This window comes from Crinia signifera, chromosome 1, assembly GCF_055691185.1.
Source record: "Crinia signifera chromosome 1, ASM5569118v1, whole genome shotgun sequence".
In the NCBI taxonomy this organism is placed as follows: Eukaryota; Metazoa; Chordata; class Amphibia; order Anura; family Myobatrachidae; genus Crinia; species Crinia signifera.
The window spans coordinates 317,280,362-317,296,670 of record NC_139217.1 but is presented as its reverse complement, the minus strand read 5'-3'; the positions used below and the strand labels follow the sequence as shown (position 1 = coordinate 317,296,670).

At 45.5% G+C, this 16,309-nt stretch overlaps 1 protein-coding gene and 1 long non-coding RNA gene across 5 annotated transcripts in view; one reads left to right on the top strand and one right to left on the bottom strand.

The window, feature by feature from the left end:
- The window catches only part of ERCC6L2 (ERCC excision repair 6 like 2), a 151,312-nt gene extending 135,030 nt beyond the window's left edge, over nucleotides 1–16,282 (bottom strand). The window contains exons 1-4 of one of the 3 annotated variants that reach the window (XM_083186960.1): nucleotides 16,167–16,282; nucleotides 15,706–15,766; nucleotides 9,763–10,187; nucleotides 7,178–7,300 (exon numbers count right to left, since the gene is read on the bottom strand). In XM_083186960.1, coding sequence (XP_083043086.1) covers nucleotides 7,178–7,300; nucleotides 9,763–10,187; nucleotides 15,706–15,718 — 561 coding nt within the window. In that variant the 5' untranslated portion in view covers nucleotides 15,719–15,766; nucleotides 16,167–16,282. The other 2 variants (XM_083186968.1, XM_083186976.1) reach the window with 2 other exon arrangements.
- Nucleotides 12,697–16,309, top strand: part of LOC146080083 (uncharacterized) — a 29,014-nt gene continuing 25,401 nt past the window's right edge. The window contains exons 1-2 of one of the 2 annotated variants that reach the window (XR_014474797.1): nucleotides 12,697–12,794; nucleotides 15,727–15,801. This is a non-coding gene — a long non-coding RNA (uncharacterized LOC146080083). Of the gene's footprint in view, nucleotides 12,847–15,726; nucleotides 15,802–16,309 lie in introns of both variants that reach the window. The other variant, XR_014474798.1, reaches the window with a different exon arrangement.

The window sequence follows — 16,309 nt, the reverse complement described above, 5'->3', positions numbered from 1 at the left end:
CTACCACCTCCCCTGCCAGCTCTCCCGGGGCGGCAGATGCTGCTGTCTGTGTCCCCGCCAGCCCTCCTTCTCCCCCACACAGTCCGGCGCAGGCAGGGAGGCTTCCATCTCCCTGCCTTCTGCCGTCCCCAGGCTCCCTGCGGCATTCGCTGGGGGGTTAAAATTCGCTGTCAGGGGCAGAAAGCCCCTGAATAGGGGGAGAGGGGGGGCTGGCTACGAATGCTCCAGCCCTCCGGACCCTGCGAATGTGCAGCGAATCCTAAACAGGATTCGCTGCACATCGTGAAAGAAATCATTGAATACTGGCCATAGAGTTTTCTAGCTGTTGTTTCTCTCCCAAGACTAGTGTAAGTATCAGTAATTAAATATTGCATTAGGACTGTATCACCATACTATTAACATTACAAATTCAATTTACTATCTTATATTCATTTTTAAATTCACCTTTCTCTACAGATATCACAAGGATGGTCAAAATTCAATCACTTTATTCATCATTGTATCATTTTTTTTAAAAAGCAATAAATTATGATTTAGTTTACCAGTAAAATGGAAGGAAAACAGAAGATAGGACTGCATTTTATTAAGATGTGGTCAAATTATTCTGGAAACAATCAAGGCAATGCTTCTATTATTCACTCTTCCCTAGATGAACTGGCACATATAAGCCTGGCATCAGCGGGAAGCAAGCCTCAAGCATGGCTGAAGATGAAAAACTGTATATCCAGCTGATTTAAAACTTTAAAAAGGGACCCCTAAGTTCTCTGCCAAGTGCAGATGCTTGTGAATAATAACATGGTACATGCTGGGTAATTATTTGTTCCAGGTTCATCTGAATACTCAGCTGCTGAGATAGATGCTATCGGAGTTATGTAGGCAAAGTAAACTACAGAGAATGCTGGAACAATGGCACAATGTGCGATGAACTGTAAAGAAACATTGGCAAAGCTTCAGAGGGAGCACAGAGAGACACGAAGAAACAGGCCACTGAAACTGGCACACAACCCTCTCTGGGGCACATCTCATTCACCAAAGAGACCACCACAGGTCACCCAAGGTCAAGCTAATACTGCATGGAGAATGAAGAAACTTAATATAAATTGTTTTCTATAGCTACAGATGTAATATAATCATTAATATGGCAGAGATAAAATAATAAGATGCCATATGCTAATCATTCAGTTAAATGATTTAGACTTTAACTTTTTATGGAGAAATACATTTTTAAAGCATAGTTCCTCCATCAATGTTTATATAATATGAAATCAGTAGTTATCAAGAGGCTAAGCTGGTCCTACACTACAAAATAACTGTGCAAACCAGCCAAGTAAATTACTGTTTTGTACAATTATTATTCAGTGTATGGTACTGAAGAATGATCTCACAGCCTGAAAAGGACTGAAAAACAGAACCATTCTGTCCAAATCCCCCAACCGTTATTCAGCCAACTTCTGGCAGGGAACATAGAATCTTATGGGCCCCATACATCAGCAATCACAATTAATGGATTTCCAGATCTAGGGATTTTTTGGCCAGATAAATGGATTTTACAATTTATTTGACTTGCCCACACATTACAGATTTATTTCAGTGATCGGCAGATTTTTCCATCTAAAGATTGCATCTTCATATCTGGAAATTGCCCAATCAATTGTCATTTCAGCTGTTCATAATGTAAATAGATGAAGAAGACGAATTGGGAATGCCCACACATATAAAAAAGATCCGCAGATAATACCAGATTATTGAGCATGTTTAAAAATCTGATTAAGCAATCGATTGGCGATTTTGATTGGGATTGCCAAAAGGGGGAGCCCACACATCTAAAATTAATTGTGGCAATCATCTCCATATCTGAAAATTGTCACAATTAATTGCTGATGTATGGGGCCCTTTATTCAGGTCTGTTCGCTGTGGCCGCTTGTTCGCACGGGTACCAGTGGTTTTTTCCTGCGTATATGCATGCGCTGGGTGCGTGCGGCGTGGTGGCTGGACAGGGCGGAGGGTGAGGGGCTTGCTCATTAGCATGGTGTGTTCTCATGCTAATAGCAGATGACTCAGGTGCGGGGGGGCGGCAAGCTGACATCACTGGATGTCAGCTGCCCGCCCATTTCCCCCCGAGCGTCCATGCATATAATAAGTGACTTTAGAGTCACTATATAGTAATATTGTGTGCGCCTTCGCCATCATTTGATGGTCACCGATCATCGAATGATGGGGCGGATACCACAAGGATGCGAATGGATGTTACTGTGCAACATCTGTTCGCAAGCCATGCATGTGAATCCACCTTGAGAATGGGTGGCGCCCGTCCACCATTCGCAAGGCGGGGTTTGGTTGGTTGCAAATTCGCATTAGAAAGAGTCAACCAGAATAACCCCCATAATGGCAGTTAATGGAGGCGCTCCAGATCTCTGACATTCAGCCAACTTCCTGTAGGCATTATCGTGCAAGATATGGTCTAAAGTTGCCTAGTACAGATGGTCGTTCAGGTACCTTTCACACCAAGCCCCTGACCGGGATATTGCTGGGGCAACCCAGGTCTGGTTTGAAACACCCAGCTTGGTGTGAAACAGATTACCCCGGTTTGGGTGAGGTGATCCAAACTTGTAATGGTTGGGTCTGTGTAAAGAATTTATTGGGGGAAATATACTCCTTGAGACTGTGAATAAACTATGGAGATAAGATTTTTGAGGCAATGTTTTGCGAATTTGCATCCTTGCAAGTGAACCAGACCCCGCCTTGCGAATGTTGGTACGCCAGCCCAACATTTGCAAGGCGCGTACGTTTGCACTGGCTGCAAATGGATGTTATACATAAACATCCATTTGCTTGCCACTGGGACCCTCCCACATCTTTCTAATGGGCCAGTCCAACCTCCCCCCCCCCCTCCTGCAAGGATGGGTTGCACGCACCCAGCGCATACACATGCGCAGAAATGTACATGCCCAAAGTGCAAACATCGGCTCAGTGTGAACGCTTGCGGACCAACAAACCAGAATAAGGTCCTATATGTATATAATTATTATTTTTTTTTGGGGGGGGGGGGGGGTGACAAATATACTTCTAAGGACTGTTTATAAACTATGGAGACAAACAAAATTTACACAGACTACTCAGGTCTAAAATTATATCTACATCTCTAGATGTATTTCACAGGAAAATCCGACTATATAGTAATCATTGAACAGGCAGCTTATCTTTACTTGTAACCTTTAAGTGTTACTGTAGGTTAAGTGTTAATGGATTTGGGATCTGCAAGATGTTATTTGTTTGACTAATTCCAATGGTGGGGGGTCTGCGCATGCGCAAGCACATATACGCACATGCACAGACCCCCTTAAAAAAAAAAAGAGAGAGTTCCGCTGAGTAATAACAGACATCACTAATTCATGCCCCTTTCCCACTGCAGGTATAAAACGGTAAATTGCCGATTTTTCAGCGCAAATTATCGTTTAAGGCTGCAGTGGGAAAGTGCCAGAGTTTAAATACCGGTTAAAGATAACCGGTATTTCAACCCGTTTTAAAAGCAGAGTCCTACACGGTTAAATACCGTTTTTAAGGCAGTGGGAATGCCTTTTAAACGGTATTTAAACTCCAGGCAGTCCCTGTGCCTAATGAGAACTATAGTAGTTCCCATTTGGCATGTGTCATGAGCGCCGTGCATAATAATAAGCCGCTCATTACATATGCGCATATGTAATGAGCGGCTCATTATTATGCTCTGCGCTCATGGTCTCTGAGGGGCTCAGTAGGAGGGAGGATGATGAGGAGTGCTGTGGTGCGGGGAGCTGGCGTCCCGGACTCTCCTGCAGTGCACAGTGCTCCTAAGTCACTTACAATAAGTTCAGTCAATGGAAAGGTCCCACGCTGCGCAGTCGGTCCCTCGTCGCCGCTTTCCTTCAATGGTACAGGGTGTCCGCGGTGTCGATAATACTGGCGTGGTCTGTAGGTGGTGCTGGCGCACACTGGGTGGTGCCTGGTGTGTGCTCCATTACAGCCGGGCTGCGGGTGCTGACAGGCAGCTGTAAGCAGTGCTGCAGGGCGCCGGAGCTCAGACACAGCGTGCACGAACTCCCGGGGCGCCAAGTGATGACGTCACCGGGAGCGAACAGCGCTGTGGAGCTTCGGTTGCTATGCAAGCGGTGCTGAAGCCTGTGGGTTGCCCGATGTTACAGGGGGTGCCTGTCAGTCGGCTGGTCTCAGTGTCACCGACTGGGATTGAACAGCGCAGCACACTGGATGTTGTGAAGACTGGCAAGTGTCCGTGTCCTTCTGGGTGCTGGACTGGAATGTATGATGCCTCCAAACTCTTTACATTTAAACGGTTCACTGCAATAGGAATGGTACTTAAACGGTATTTAAAACGGTAATCTGCTGCAGTGGGAATGCTAATACCGTTTTAAATACCGTTTAAAAATACCAGTACTTAAAACGGGTCTGCAGTGGGAAAGCAGCATAAAATGAGTGTGTTTATTTGTGTGAAATTCAAAATAACACATTGTTTTATGGTGTATGGGCATCCTGCACCTATAAAAACCCATACAGTTCCTCTTTCCTGCCTGGGGTGTCGCTGTCTGCTTTGGTGCTTCGGTACTTGTTTCCTAGCACGGCACCCAAGATTTTTATCTTATGCCATCGGGTCTATCTGATCGCATCGCATGCGGCTTAATTTGACTCAACACGGGAAACCTCACCCGACCCTGGCACGGAAAGGATTGACAGATCGATAGCTTTTCCCCGATTTTTAATTGTACAGCCACCCTGATGGGTGATTACTATGTTAAATGCACCCCCAGACCCGCTTTTTCATTGTACAGCCACCCTGATGGGTGATTACTATGTTAAATGCACCCCCATTGGTAACGCCACCCCCACTATCAACGCCAACCCGAAGCGTGGCGAGTGCAGCGAGCCCGCGAGGGGCGGCGGTACGCGTCCTCCGACCTTTTTATACCCCCACTATCCACGTCGGCATGGAGTTGATTTTATATAGTGTGGCGAGCGCATCGAGCCCGAAGCGTGGGGAGCATAGCGAGGGGACGCGGTTTACTTCACATGTATTGCATGCGCTCGCCACGCTTCGGGCTCGGTGGCTCGCTGCGCTCACCACACTATATAAAATCAACTCCATGCGTAGTTGGATAGTAGGGGTATGAAAAAATGAGGTGCATTTAACATGGGAGCCCAGATAATACATAAGTACCAAGTCAACTCCACGCTGATGTGGATAGTGGGGGTATGAAAAGGTCCGAGGACACGTACCGGCTGCGCTCGCCATGCTTCGGGTTGGCGTTGATAGTGGTGGTGGCGTTAACAATAGGGATGCATTTAACATAGTAATCACCCATCAGGGTGGCTGTACAATGAAACATCGGGTATGATCGCGTCGCGTCACATCGCATCGCATGCCATTGTAATGGCATGCGATGCGACGCGATATTAAAATTGTAGAGTCAGCTCTTAAAACCCTCAAATCGGGTCCCATTGCATCCCATCGCATTCCTTAAGTACTGGTATGCGATGGCATACGACGGGCGCCGTGCTAGGAAACAAGTACCGGTGCTTCTTGAACAGTCTGGTCTATATTGAGATACAAGTCACAATGTGATGAGGAAACCACAACAGAGACCGACACCCCAAGTAGGAAAGAGGAACTGCATGGGTTTTTAAAGGTGCAGGGTGGTAGAACGAACACGAACATCATTCATAAGAATAATTCTGCAGCTGACTGTTGAGGTTTACATAACTATGCTGTCATCGATTGAAATAAAGAGATGAGTGGATCTTATGGCCCAAAAAGGATTTGTGGTCCTGGAGGGTATACAGTCTTCCCCTTCTTCTACAAGAAGTCTCTGTCTTGGACATATACAAAATCTCCTGGATCAGTCCATGTACCGATGACATAGATCAGCACCAGGGTCATTGGGGCAGATGTATTAAGCCTTAACAAGAGATAAATGCAAGGGTGATAAAGAGAGATAAACGTCCAGCTAATCAGCTCCTTACTGACTTTTTTCAAACACAGCCTGTAACATGGCAGTTAGGAGGTGATTGGCTGGATGTGTATCTCTCTTTATCACCCTTGAATTTATCTCTTGTTAAGGTTTAATACATCTGCCCCATTGTACTTTGCTTTATGCAGGTGACATTTTTCTGAAGTCACTGATATGATATCCCAAGTCAATAGATTTGTGCCAAGTCCACAGCAATGTTCTTAATGATCCTAATGGGGCATACACACAGGGCGATATTTGCCTGTTTTCTGACTAGATCGATTAGAAATAAAGTACAAATTGCTGTGTCCGGCGATACGCGGTCCCGTGCGCCATTATCGCCTGATTAGATTTATACAGCATGTAGTATTAATCTATTCATCACCTGTCTTCTCTCTACTGAGAACATGGGCAGTGACAGATCGCTCAGCACACATCGCTGGTGCAGCACTGTGTGCTGAGCGATCTGTGCTTACTACATCGCTCAGCACACTGCTGCCCTCGCCCCCTGTGTAGGCCCCATTAGAAGCAGCTGAATAGCTTTATATTTAACCAAAAAATGGATTACCGTATAAAATAAACTATGCTGGGATCAAGTATAAATATCTAAAACATAATAATAGATCCAGATTAAACTTTAAGAGAAATCTAAAAAAAATCTTTAACAATATTACCTTAAGAACCTGACTGCAAGAAGCAGCATTATATTAACATAGTCTTTTCAGTAAATATAGAAATCTCAGAAAACAACACAAACATTTTCTGCGTGTGCCTGCTATTTTGGCACACACTCTGAATGTCTACTTAAAGTAACAAGCTTGACTGACTTCTAACTTCCTGTTCTAATCTCTTGACTGTGGGGAACTGTCCAAAATATTAGAGGGGATTACTTTGTTTTCTTCAATATCCATGTAGATGCCAGGCATCACAATACAATGGTCTGTGTTTAAGATTTCAATTTGTTTACTTTCAAGTACTGGAAATTTAGAAATCACTACCATAATTACTTCCGGTCTGTTGTTATTCTGATTTTATTTTCCTCTTCAGTATAACAAGTGTAATCATTTGTAATAATTAAAACAATGTGGTCACAACATGAAAAGTGGAAAACAATATCTAAAAAAATAAACAAATAAATAACAAAATCATGCTTTAACCAAATCCTGGCTTAATATCCATACCTTCTTATTAGATGCTGTACAATGCTCTTTTTGCATCGCTCTCAGTAAAAACTCAGGCATGTTATTTTCAATGTCCTCTTTTGTACCTTTCTTGTTCAGTACTGCAGCTAGAAACGATATGACCTAGAGCAAGCAGTCACACGTTACAACCCATGCAATTTGGCTTTACAATATCGATACTAAGCAGTTTACACTAGGAGTCAGAAAAAGATGTCAGTTATAGCCCTAAAATACAAAGTGGAATGAAATAATAATAATAAAAAAAAAAAATATTGATATGTTATATAAGGTAGTAAACTGCATTTAACTGAAGAACTCAACCTAATTTAAAAATTGCCCATACTTACACATACTAATAAAATAATAGAACATAATATTTACTATTTTCTAATCCACTATTTGCGTTATTTTTATCAAGTTCAAAAATGCAAGGGCCTGGTGCACAAATGTGACGAATGTTAGGCCCTATTGTCTTTATTCAGGCAGGTCTAATCACAAGTTGTGTTTTCAGCCACAACTTGCATACGTGCGTCTTTTCACAATTCTCCTCTTTGCCGGACCTGGAACTGCATAAGACTAGGGAGCCTGGACTGTGCTGAAATAGGCACAAATGCAACCAAGAAAGGGCGGTATGAAGGCATGCTATCATAGGTTTATTACTATCTGTATCAGTGTGATTAAAGGAAAAGTTTTACACAATTGAACTGGAAAAGATACCTTTATACGATTGCAGCAGCACAGCATATTGTGAGTACGGGTACGCCACCCACATCACTTCTTTTAAAAAGATACCATTATATGTTTGACCTTACCCTTTACTGTGTAAGTGAGGTACGCACCTCAAACCAAAGTATTCTAATCCCCTTGAGAAGATTTCATGTAGATACACCCATTGTTGCATTATTTAGCTTTTTTCCATATAGTCGGGGAATTGAGACTTCGCAAATCCGATAAATAAAATCAGAGGAGCCATAACAACAGATACCAATCATAAAAAGGAAGTATTTTTATATTTATTTCACTGGGTGTCCACGTGAGGGAGCGCCAAATCGAGTGTACCAGCTTTCTTTTTCCCATATTGTTCATTAAAGTCTTTAGGTTAGACTTTCTAGGTCCACTTGAAAGCAGCACCCTCAGGAGCGCCCGAGAAATACCCCACGCCTCAAATCCATGCTATCATAGGTTGCGACTCAAATGCCAGAGATAAGCAGCAACCAAAGGGGTCAATTCAATTCTGCTAGACAATTCAGCTTGCTGTTCTGCCCGACCAGAGGATTTCTTCGGTACTTGTGTATTATCACAGCGCCCATCACATCGCATACCTTAATTAGTGGTATGCGATGCGATATTCGGGTGAAAAGACCCTCAATGTACATTAAAATATCGCAAAATGGCATGCGATGCGATTTTTAATTGTACAAGCACCCTGATGGGTGCTTGCTATGTTAAATGCACCCCCATTATAGACGCCAACCCGGTGTGGCAAGCACAGCGAACCCGCGAAGGGCGGCGGTACGCATCCTCCGACCTTTTCATACCCCCACTATCCACGTGGGCGTGGAGTTGAATTTAGATAGCGTGGCGAGCGTAGCGAGCCACCGAGCCCTAAGCATGGCGAGCGCATCGAGCCTGAAGCGTGGCGAGGGGACACGGAATACATGTCAAGTAATTCGCGGGGCTCGCCATACTATCTAAAATCAACTCCACGTGGATAGTAGGGGTATGAAAAGGTCAGAGGACGCGTACCGACGCCGCTCGCCACGTTTCGGGTTGGCGTTGATAGTGGGGGTGGCGTTGACAATGGGGGTGCATTTAACATAGTAAGCACCCATCAGGGTGCTTGTACAATTAAAAATTGCATGTCATACAATTAAACATCGCATCGCATGCGATGCGATCAGATGCCCTGCAATCAAAATCTTGGGCGCTGTGATATTACACAAGTTCCATTTCATCTAGCTGCCCTCCTGGGGTGGGAGCAGAAATCCAACTAAACATGCGCAGATGCATCAGGAATAAACACCCAGCTTAAGTTGTGAGAACCAGCATTCTTCACTATAATATCACAGTCCATTGAATAGCTCCAGGAGCTCCTTCCCGGAGATATTCATATCACGCTTAATTTAATTGTCCACATAGATTGCTGGAAGGGCATGACCTGTGTGTGATTTAAATGTGGTGTAATGTGCCCACAAATGATGAGCTGTCTTATTGGTATCTGAAAGTGTCATACAATACAGTTAAAGAAAGGCAACTGGCACATAGGGTGAGATTGAATAGGATGAGAGATTCAGAAAGTGGGAGATTTGGTGAGAAATATCCAGTTTTTTTAAAGCGGTAATCATTTACACTTCAAAATCAAACTGGTGTTGCAGTGCAAATGATTGCAGCTTTAAAAAAACTGGAGATTTCTCACCAAATCTCTCACTTTCTGAATCTCTCATCCTATTAAATATCCCCCATTATTGTTGGCATTATTTGGATCCAATTATATAATATGTAAAATAATAGGATATAGTAAGATGAAAATAATTAATAGAAGGCATGTATTACCCAAAGCACATAAATACCAAGTGAATAAGTACCTGTATTGTCTTTCCAAGTCCCATGTCATCACCAAGGATACATCCGGTAGATTGAGTATAGTGATCATACAAGAACTGGACACCATCTCTTTGATAGTCACGCAAATACCTATTTATAGTGTAAGGTACAACAACTCCAGTATTTGATAATGGGAAATCTACTCCAGGAGCTGTGGGTCTCCTGTCTGGGAAATTAGGTTTCTCCAAATCTTCATCATCAAACATGGACTTGTTCCAGGAGTCACGGAAATCTGAGGCTTTACACAGCTGTGATAGTGTGACCTTCTTTTCTGTTGCATCAATAAATAAAACCACTGCATAAGATAAACCCTTCTCTTTGTATTCAATGGACTTCACAACAGCTTCTGTAAGCTCACCCTTTTCAGAGTAAGGGGCTAAGCACTTATCTTGAATGTTCCATAAGTCTGCAATAACACGAAAACAAAATATGTAAATGTAAGTACTGATATAAATCACAGGAGCGGTTGGAACATCTTCTGCCAAAGGATGTTCTGCAGTTCACCACAAAATATTTTCATATCTTCTTGTGTTATTAGCTCAGGGCTTGACAAATTTTTTTAAAATCTAGGAGCCAGCATGAAAGTGTAGGAGCCAGACAAACTAAAAATAGGGGCAGTGCGCGCCGAAGGCGTGGATATTATTTTTTACAATGCAATGCCTATTACACATGTCACACACCCATTACATGTTATTCCACATGCCATAATGCCCATTACACATTCTACAAAACACCGGCATGCCCATTACACATTCTACAAAACACTGGCATGCCCATTACATATAATACCACACGCTGTAACGCTTAGTACATATAATGTCACATAAGTGCCGCTTACCTACATGCTCATTGCTACAGGTTGCATGCTTGATGCCAGGGCAAACATGCCCTTGTGCCCAGGGGTAAACATGCCCTTGTGCCCAGGGGTAAACATGCCCTTGTGCCCAGGGGTAAACATGCCCTTGTGCCCAGGGGTAAACATGCCCTTGTGCCCAGGGGTAAACATGCCCTTGTGCCCAGGGGTAAACATGCCCTTGTCCAGCAGCAAGAAGCGGTGGTGCCAGAGGCGTAACTAGAACTTTGTGGGCCCCATAGCAAAATTTATAATGGGGCCCCCCCCCCCTCCCACATTATGCGACCCACCTCAGTGCCCGCCATTACACATCACAATGCAATGCCCATTACGCAACACAACGCAGTGGCCATTACACATTATGCAACAGACCTCAGTGCCCACCATTACACATTATGCAACACAACACAGTGGCCATTACACATTATGCGACCCACCTCAGTGTCTGCCATTACACATTATACGACTCACACATGCAGAAAAATACAGTAATAAAATATAATATATTGCCCAACTCACCAGATATATTAGATTATGCTTTTTCAGGGGTCCTCACTCTAACATCAGAGCATGCAGCGGCAGCACAACGTGGAGAGTCTCTGTCTCTCCCTCAGGCTCACAACAGAACAAGTGGTCGGGCCGCGGCTAATACTAGCAGCAGCTGCTGCTGCAGACCTGCGGGATGATGACGCTACATCCCGCGGGTCATAGTGCACGGCGACGGGCCCAGTGGCGTAACGAAAAATATTGCACCCTTGCCAAAAAAGTTTCTGCCCCCCCCCCCCCCACACACACACATGATGCTAGCACATAGCCATATACCACTGACACACACATAGAAGCTGACACACAAATGCTGACACTTGGCACTGACACAAATGCTGACACAGACACCAAGATAGATGCTAACACATATAAAACACATGGACAGATGATGACACACAGAAAGCTGTCGGATGCCTGGCATATAGTTGACTGATGAGAAGGGTGCAGGGGGGCCCCTGGGTGCCTGCGCTTGTGGGGAGATATGCGCCGGGTGCCTCAGCAGGGGGGTTGGGGAGTTGCCAAAGAACACAGCCGCTGGGGAGGGCCAGCCTTCATGTGCCAAAGCGGCGGGTGTTTGGCAGGGAGCGCAGCCACTTGATGTCTGTGCGAGTAGGGGGTGGACTGGCAGTTTGTATAAAATACTGCTGTCATCGGCGACTTGAACAGCAGAAAGGGGTAATTACAGGGGGCAAACTGAGTGAGGCTGGGGGGGGGGGGGCACAGCCGCAATGGGATGGGAGTCGGCACCATCTCAGGGCGGCAGGTACGCTCAGTACAAAACAGCAGTGCGGCAGTAGCACTAGCAGCTACTAGCACATGGCGGGTACCAGTAGCAGCAGACGGCGGCAGCGTCCTCCCCCCTGCCTGGCTAATACCCCTTTTACACCAAAAACCCTGGTCCGACCCTGGTCTTTGAATGCTGGAGTATCCAGGGTCTGACCCTGCTTTATACCCCATTTACACAGCACTTTGACCTGGGTCGGACCTGGGTCTGCACCATTTACACTGAACCTGGGTCAGCCCTGCCTTAAATAATATTTTATGTATATATTTATAGAAAAATATATATATATAGAAATATATATATATGGAAATATATAATATATGGAAATATATAATATATATATATATATATATATATATATATATATATATATATATATATATATATATATATATAGCAGGGCTGACCCAGGTTAAGTGTTTTTTTTTTTTTTTTTTTTTTAAGGTGCTGGGGGTGCCGGAGGGTACCTGTCCTGCCTGCTGTGCTTGGTGTACCTGGGGGTACCGGGGTGCTGGGGGGTGCAAGGGGTGCTGGGGGTACCTGTCCTGTCTGCGGTCGGATCTCAGCGGAGAAGATGATGTGCGCCGTTGCTGTACCACCCCCCCCCCCCCGGCAGACGGTCCCTGCGGCGTGCGGCGTATGGAGTGTCAGTGGCGGGGGTCCCTCTGGCGCATGGGAACTAGTACTAGTTCCTATGCGCTGGAGGGACCGCCGATACTGACACTCCATACGCCGCAGGGACCGGCTGCCGGATTGGAAAGGGGGGGGGGGGTGATACAGCAGCGGCGCACATCATCTTCTCCGCTGAGATCCGACCGCAGACAGGACAGGTACCCCCAGCACCCCTAGCACCCCGGTACCCCCAGCACAGCAGGCTGACAGGTACCCCCCTCTCCTCAGCAGCCGCAGGGACCCCCCTCCTCCCGCAGCAGCTGGGAACATCTTCCCCAGCGCTGCACGCTGTGGACCCGCTGCGGGTGCCTGCACCCGCAGCGGGACCATTTACACCGACATTTATACGGGTCCTATCCGTGTTCTACCCAGGTCAGGACCTGGGTAGAGGACCCGTGTAAATGGAAACGGATACCCCCCATTTACACCGCCGCGGATCCGGGTCTGACCCGCCGCTGACCCGGATTTTTCGGCGGTGTAAAAGGGGTATTAGTGGTAGTAGCGCGGTCTCCCTCGCTGATCCACACAGCGGGAGAATCAGGAGGCGTAGCGCTCTGTGGGGACTCGGTGCCCGGCGCAGGATGACGCACTATACAGGGAAGGAAGGTCAGAGGTCTCAGCAGCGCTGGGGACTTCTATTGGCTGCGGCAGGAGTCAGGACTTTAAAACTGTGTTCTGCTGCCGCTGCTGCGAACACGGGGAGGGGGGTGTGGATCAGGGACCGCGCTCGCGCTGCTGCTGGCCTGACAGGACGGGGGAGGGGGGTGGTCGGGCTGCCGACGACCAGATTCTGCTTCCTCCCTCCCTGCTAAAAATCTGGTCGCCAGGAAGCAGAATCTGGTCGCCGTGGCGACCTGGCGACCGGTATTTGTCGAGCCCTGTATTAGCTGGTGTAACAAAATGGGACTTTTACTGACCACATGTGACTGTTGAATCTGAATCTTCATCTCTTATTCAAACAATTAAAATTCAACCTAAAGCTTGCCATACACTAGTGCGATTTTGCCACTTTTCACCAGATTCTGATGGATCAGGCTGAGAAATCTGGTGAAAAGTTGCCAAATCCCATGTGTTTGACATCCGATCCAATGCAAATCGGATCTGTTGGAGATTGTATGTTCTACACGTCAGACCTCCGACTCGGACAGACTCCCGGCAGCGGGGAATTGGAATTCATACGATATATCGTATGCAAAATGTCCGCATACTGGTCGGTTCAAGGGGCATCAGGGAAGTTGCATAGTGCATGAGGCGCTAAAGTAAATTTTTAGTTTTGGGCAGAATAACACAGTCGGTCACTAACTTTTTCACCCATTTTCAGGCTATTCTGATGGTAGAAGAAAACCGTTTTACAGGGCCAGGAGAATCTATCATTTAGACAACTTGCTCCTGCCAACATGATATTCTTTCAGACAGGCTGTGTGTTTCTCAATTACATGCTGGCAGGGATGTGGATCATATGGTCGACCAAAAGTTGGTCAACGGTCATTAAGTCGACACCACTAGGTCGACATACTGAAAGGTTATAGGCAGGGCTATTTTTCTGCAGGCTCCAGCAGGAACTGTGGCCCTTATTCTAGTTCACTCTTTCTGACAAAATATTTCTTAGATGGACAAAACCATGTGCACTGCAGGTGGGGCAGATATAACATGTGCAGAGAGAATTAGATTTGGGTGGGGTTTTACACCTGCCTCACCTGCAGTGCACATGGTTTTGTCCATCTAAGAAATATTTTGTCAGAAAGAGTGAACAAGAATAAGGGCCACAGTTCCTGCTGGAGCCTGCAGAAAAATAGCCCTGGTTATAGGTCAACATGGGATAGGGTTGATAGGTCATTAGGTCGACATGGGGTTTTTCAATGCAGCTTTATTTATTTGCACCTTTCTTTTTTCTTTGGGACTGAGCATCCCAAGATATTGCAGTCACAGGGGATCAGGGTAACACCATCATTGAGCACAGCGGTCTAAGCGCCAACCTATTTCTTTCACCCTGCACCAGTGGAGCTTACAATCTATATTCCCTACCACATGTACACACACACTTATTCATTCTAGGGATAATTTTGTTAGGAGCCAAATAACCTACCAGTATATTTTTGGAATGTGGGAGGAAACTGGAGTACCCGGAGTAAACCCACACAAGTACGGGGAGAATATACAAACGCCACACAGTTAGGGCCATAGTGTGATTCCCTAACTCTGGATGCAGGCATCGGCATTGTGATCAACGACATCCCCACCCACCAGTCATCCGTATGTATCCCAAATTAGGAATGGCTATCTAAAACTGATGATTCCATCTGCGATATAAGTGGTAGCCAAAGCGAAATAATGTCAAGGTGCGTACACACGGGGGCGATTTAGTGCAAAATCGCTGGAAATATGGTCGCTGATCGACCATATTGCCCGCAATGGGAGTGTGCACCGGCAATATATCGCCGGGTGCGCGCTCCTGTTTTTGCCCCTGTGGTGATCGCTGGTCGCAGGAACATGCTCCTGCGACCAGCTGATTACCACTGCCGGGCTCCCCCCGGCAGTTTCTTTTTCATCAGCGACCATCTCTGGTCGCTGATGTAAAGGAAAAACTGAGCAATATATTGCTCAGCCATATATGGCTGAGCAATATATCTCCCCCGTGTGTACAAAGCATTACAGTGGAGGCAGTGCTGCCACTATTCGATATCCACCTTATAATGGCCATCCACATACCCTCCAACATGACCCATTCCATTAGGTACAAAATGCTCTGTTCCTGGACTTCCCTGCCAGCGGCAGTTACAGATGTGAGCCTGCAGCACAGTCCAATATTCAAAAAGGGGAGCCACAGCTACTGCCACCCCAAACATCACTGTCCTGGACTCACTGACCCCCCTCTTTTATTATTGAACTGTGCTGGAGCCCCACCTCTGTAACTGCCACTTGTTGGGAAGTCCAGGAACAGAGCATTTTGTACCTAATGGAATGGGTCATGTTGGAGGGATCCCTATTAGGAATATATTTTTGTAAATGAAGGATAGCATATTAATCACACATTTAAGTAGTAAACATGACCAATTTTATTATACTTGCCTTGTAAATCCATTTTTACAGGTTTCAAACTTCAAATATCATTATACATCATCATGGATACCTGAAACACAGCCAGCACTAATGTTACAGGTGAAGGTAATATTAAGCTTTTAATAAAAGCAAAAAAAAAAAAACATGCATCAGCAACATACCATTATCTTGCAAATTGCAATTCACAAAACTTTGTTTTGCAGCACTGATAATGTGCCTTAAATTATATTTCGTATATCATAAGACGTTTTCAATAAGAAGTTAGCTATGAATCACAGGAAGTAGCATGGCAGTGTTTACATTTAGGCTGTGCAGCAATCACTGTGTATGCACCCAAGGAAATGCTTGTTTTACATTCCCATTCCTCCATAATCTGCCAGTTTGTGCTACATGTGTGCATAAAACAGCTGCCCATATACTGCCATTTTACATGCTGACATCACACATTAACCCGGCGTGTCCTGGTCTACCTGCGACAAGCTGCTGCAGCTGATGATGAGCTGTAGTATCATATGTATGTACAACTACCAGCTGCTGCTTTCCCTGCTCCTGCTGCTCCCATCATCCCTTGCTGCAGCTATGCCAGGTAAACATATTTTACTTTCGGTTTCAG